At 35.0% G+C, this 5,183-nt stretch overlaps 1 protein-coding gene across 1 annotated transcript; it reads left to right on the forward strand.

Annotated features, from left to right (window-relative positions):
- The first annotated feature begins 325 nt into the window (after nucleotides 1-325).
- Nucleotides 326-4,034, forward strand: LOC107705761 (CUB and zona pellucida-like domain-containing protein 1). Its single transcript, XM_016509216.1, has 5 exons — nucleotides 326-442; nucleotides 542-942; nucleotides 2,083-2,179; nucleotides 2,259-2,433; nucleotides 3,570-4,034. Exons 1-5 carry the CDS (start codon nucleotides 326-328, stop codon nucleotides 3,722-3,724), a joined length of 945 nt encoding a protein of 314 aa, XP_016364702.1. The 3' UTR covers nucleotides 3,725-4,034.
- The last annotated feature ends 1,149 nt before the right edge of the window (nucleotides 4,035-5,183 follow it).

The following is a 5,183-nucleotide window of genomic DNA, read 5'->3' on the forward strand; positions in this document are numbered from 1 at the left end:
GTGACTTCTGAATGTTCGAAGGTTCACATGTTGTGATAACGTTAAAGTCATAATTTATTTAGGCTGCTTTGTTATAATTTGTGTAGAAAACAGTACTTTAACGTTCTTTCTAGAGTGCTTTAATGTATTTTTTGACACGCATATGTAGCCTAATAAAATTCAAAATTACTGGTCGTCAACATCTCAACAACTCTAAACTGTTTTTAATGAATCGGTTGACTAAAGGATTCAATAACTCGCTCATGAAACACAAATATTTTCACTTACCGACACCTACTGACATACACCGTAAAAAAAATTCCATAAAATTTACGGTAAGAACACCATGGATGGCATTGACCAGAACTGGCTCCAACTGCGAGACCCCACCTGTTCCCTTACCTCCAATGACACCCACATCCTGGGCACGATGTCCCTCAACACCTGTGGCACTACCATTGATGTATGCCAACTAATATGTTAAATATTTGAGTGTTGCATTGAAGCCCCTTACATTCTCTTTATTTTTCTCTCTTTTGTCTTTGTTTTCAACACCAACCAGGACTCTGGAGATTTCATCGTCTTCAAAAACGAGATCAACTCCTTCGAGAACCCGAATGCTGTTATCACCAGGCGCAATCAAGTCAAATTCGGCTTCTCCTGCCAGTATCCCAAAATGGCCAGTGTCTCCAACCGCTACGTCAACCATAAATCTGACTACATCTTCACTGAATCCAGCTTTGGCACGTTTGGTTACTCGTTTGAAGTTTTCACCGACAGCAGCTTCAACAGTCAGGTAGATCCCAGCCTGTATCCAGTGCAGGTTCAGCTGATGGACCAGATCTACATGGGCATTGAAGCTCATACTGCTCTACCAGAGGTCACTCTCTTCGTTGAGTCCTGCAGAGCCACTCCTGAAGACAATCCATTCAGTGCTGTCTTTTATGACATCATCAAAGATGGGTGAGACTTTATCATGAACCAGATTTGGACATTTTTAGAAGAAAAGAATAGGATGTTGCCCATTTTATGGTCCTCCAGCCATACGTATGAGCAATAGCATGCACTAATGATAGAGTAAGTAGGCCTATAATTAGTCCCAGAAGTCTATTCATTGTATTCCAAGCTTATCCCTGGTAATGCTTAAAAAACTGCAGGAACTTTGCAAAATTAAACGTTTGCTAGATTAAGCTTTTGGGCTACTAACGAAAAGGTTTCAGGTTCAAGCCCTTGTACAAAGTAGGTGGTCTCCTTTAAATACACGGTCGGCCTTCAAGGCTTTGTTGAACCTCACAATAGCTTTTCTCAGAACCATTTATCATTACTGTGGCTGCAGGTGTGGTTTAGTAATGCGAAAAACAAGTGTGAAGCTAAAGATCGATGTTTGTATTTGTGCACCTGATGCCTTTTTCAGTGCTAAACACACTTATTTACACCGTATTAGTGAAAGAAAACAATTTGTCATTTAATAATAAATTCAAGTTACTCATAGCATTTAATCCGCTAAAAACTTAATCTGCTGAGAGATAGTGTCATTAATACTTTTATTCAGCAAGGGTGCATTAAATTGCTCAAAAGTGTCACTAGAGACATTCAGAACATTACAAATTATTTCTATTTCAAATAAATGCTGTTTTTTGAACTGTCTATTCATCAAAAAAAATCTTGAAAAAAATACGATTTTTCTACAAAAAGATGAAGCATCACAACTGTTTTCAACATTGATAATAATAAATGTTTTTTTTTTTGCAGTAAATCAGTATATTAGAATGATTTCTGAAGGATCATGTGACACTGAAGACTGGAGTAATGATGATGCTGAAAATTCAGCTTTGCATCACAGAAATAAATTATGTTTTAAAATATTTTCAAATAGAAAACGGTTATTTTAAATTGTAAAAATATTTCACAATATTACTGCTTTTACTGTATTTTTGAGCAAATACTATTCAGTATGTACATAGACTATTCGCAGTTCATCAAGGCACAACGAGTGTATTGTGTTGCATTTTCTTTTTACTTTGAAAACAATAATGCACAATACCAAATTTCCTGATATAGGCAATAATAATGTAATTCAGTTCCTCGATTGTGTTATTTCAGATGTGTTATGGATGATACAACCATGGTTTACCCAAGTGCCTCCACAAAGTATGACTTTCAGCTCCAAGCCTTCAAGTTCACAGGAGGCTTCGATGAGGTACAACACATTTGCATAACAATTGTGTTTGTGTTTAGCAGGAACATTTCACTATAATACTCTAAAATCATGCTGACAGGTGTACATCAGCTGCTCCGTGATCCTGTGTGCAAAAGACAGCTTAAACTCCAGATGTGCCCAAGGCTGCCTAGGCCAAGCCGCACGCAGACGTAGGCGAGATGTGAGCCAAGAAACTGCCAGGCACTACATAACCCAGGGTCCCTTGCGAGTGGCGAGACAGACTCATAATGCTGGTATATGAATATGGTTTAACAGAATAGTTAATTGAAAGTATGATCAATTTATTCTCATTTTTGGCAGAAGTATTCCTTTAAACAGTGACTGTGATGTGATTTTGGTAACACTTTGATTTCATTATTAACATTAGTTCATGCATTAACTAATATTAACTAACAATCATCTCTGTTAATGTTTGTTAAAGGAATAGTCCACCCAAAAATTTGCTGAAAATGTAATCACGCTCAGGCCATCTAAGATGTGAGTTGTTTCTTCATAGGAACAGATTTGGAGAAATTTAGCATTACATCACAAATGGATCTGCAGTGAATGGGTGCCGTCAGAATGAGAGTCCAAACAGCTGATAAAAACATCACAATAATCCACAAGTAATCCACTCTCTTAACTTTTATAAAGAATATCTCTTTGGATTTGAGACTTTAGTCTTTGCAACTTTACAGATCTTCTTTATGCACCAAGAGCTTGTAACACTCCAAAGAGAAAGGAAAAAATGAAATTGCATCATATGACCCCTTTAACTTCAAACTGTTGCTTCTGGCCAAAATACAAGTCCATAATCCATAATAAAGTCCTTGGTCGTCCTCTCACATCAAAATCCAACAACATATTTGTTTAGCGCTGTTTTGGACAGTTTCCGCTTATACACAGTGCTTGATCTGTTTATATTTCTCTCCTGATTTGGATGAGTCGACTTGAAATAAATATTATAGATAAAGGACTTTTAGCCAGAAACAACCGTTTGAAGCTAAAACATTGTAATGATGGATTTGTTTCTTACTAACATGCAGCTTTTTACTTCTCAAGATGTTAATTGGTGGACTGGAGTGGTGTGGATTGTTGTGATGTTTTTATCAGCTGTTTGGACTCTCATTCTGACGGCACCCATTCACTGCAGAGGATCCATTGGTGAGCAAGTGATCTAATGCTACATTTGTACAAATCTGTTCTGATGAAGAAACAAACTCATCTACATTGTGGATGGCCTGAGGATGAGTAAATTTTTAGCTAAATTTTGTTTTTTGGGTGAACTATTCCTTTAACTAATGTTCATGAATGGAACCTTATTGTGAAGTGTTACCATGATTTCTATGTCATGATCTTTGATGTAACTGTTGCTCTTTCATTCATGTAGCTTCAAATGACGGTGGATTTCTACACATGAGCACAAGCACCGGGGTCTTTGCAGGACTCTTTGTTGTCTCCATTGCAGTGTTGGTGGGAATACTGGTATATAATGCCAGAAGAACAAGACCTATTGACCGCATGCATCTACTGTCCACTTTCTGAGATACTTTAGTGGCCGGTTTGAGTAGACGCACAAAGAACTACATCCTTTCAGACTATAAATTGTGGTTAACGTCTTTCCAGTTTCCCATACATGAGCAGTAGATGAACAGTTTTTGAAGTAAATGGTATAAACGCACAACAATAACCTTTGGTGTGGCTGGTATTATCCCAATTCTTTCATCATCTTTTTTGCCACTTATTTCCTTCTTCACTTTCACACAACATTCCTCACTGAACATAACATGCTTATTGGGGTGTAATTATAGAAAACATGAACCTTCACTTAGTCTTACTGAGAATGAGACGCCATTCCAGGGCTGTTGGAAGAACAAACATTTATTAATGAATTTTGGTTTTAAAATAAAATGTACATTTAAGTATTTATTGTGTTGGTGTGTGGTCATTTGCAAAAATACCCTCCTTGGTCAATTTTCTGTGCAGAAAGTGTTTATTCAAGCATTATTCTATGTACTGCTTCACTTTAGTCATTATAAGAAATAAAGTATTGGTTTCAGTAGAGAAGCAGCTCACATATAAAACTAAAATATTCAGAATGAGGTTAAAGCGTTTTTTTCACTCACACACTTTCCCCTCTTAATATAAATCACATGCCAGATGATTTTAATATTCTTGCATAACATTAAAAGATTATATTTTATGGGACTCGCTAGCCTATATGAAAGTACATCATCTTAATAAATTCAGCCCTGTTATATTCTCACACTCTCTGCCTGATGCTTTTATGGAACATTTTTTGTTATTTGAACTGAAATTATATATATATATATATATATTATCAAATAAAATAAATAATAAAATAAAAAATTATTAAAACTATATACATATTTAGGCACAACTATAGGCTTAAATGAAAAATGAAATTATTAAAACTCTAGCTAAAATTAAAATGAAAACAAAAAATATAAAATCTATTCCAAAATATTAATAAAAACTATAATAGTACGTAAATTACACTAAAATAAAATAAATCAATTGCAACTGTAATCTTTCAGATTACAAAAACAATAGTATTTAATGTAGGTCAAATTAATTTAGGAAAAGGCACATTTTAATAAAATACATTTATTTTGAATAACGATAATGTGTAAAATGCATCTAAACTCAGTCAAGTTAATCTACATGATAATGATCAATGATCATCACTCACTATCTCAAAAATACTGAAGCATTTCCAATTAGTCATCATGACTGTTTTTTTATGTAGAAGTTTATAAAAGAAAAATCAAAACTAGGCCTAATGTAGTTAGGCCAACATTAATTATTCTTAGCAGCTAACCTGTTTATAAGCTTAGTGCTGAAATGCTCTAATAATAATAAGTCATCTCAAAAATGATCTTGCATTCATGTCACCTACATCAGATGACTTATGGGAAAGCAAAACTTCCTGATGGTATAATGATGTGGGAGAAAATGCTGCAGGGCAGGAAGTACATGAATA

Source organism: Sinocyclocheilus rhinocerous, unplaced genomic scaffold (assembly GCF_001515625.1).
Source record: "Sinocyclocheilus rhinocerous isolate Xijiao unplaced genomic scaffold, SAMN03320098_v1.1 scaffold834, whole genome shotgun sequence".
NCBI lineage: Eukaryota > Metazoa > Chordata > Actinopteri > Cypriniformes > Cyprinidae > Sinocyclocheilus > Sinocyclocheilus rhinocerous.

What these genes read in the sequence shown, in the direction of transcription:
- LOC107705761 (XM_016509216.1), top strand. Translation starts at nt 326, where the DNA reads ATGGATGGCATTGACCAGAACTGGCTCCAACTGCGAGACCCCACCTGT. An exon ending in TATGACATCATCAAAGATGG is followed by an intron (nt 943 to 2,082) that starts GTGAGACTTTAT and finishes GTGTTATTTCAG; the next exon opens with ATGTGTTATGGATGATACAA. An exon ending in TCACAGGAGGCTTCGATGAG is followed by an intron (nt 2,180 to 2,258) that starts GTACAACACATT and finishes TCATGCTGACAG; the next exon opens with GTGTACATCAGCTGCTCCGT.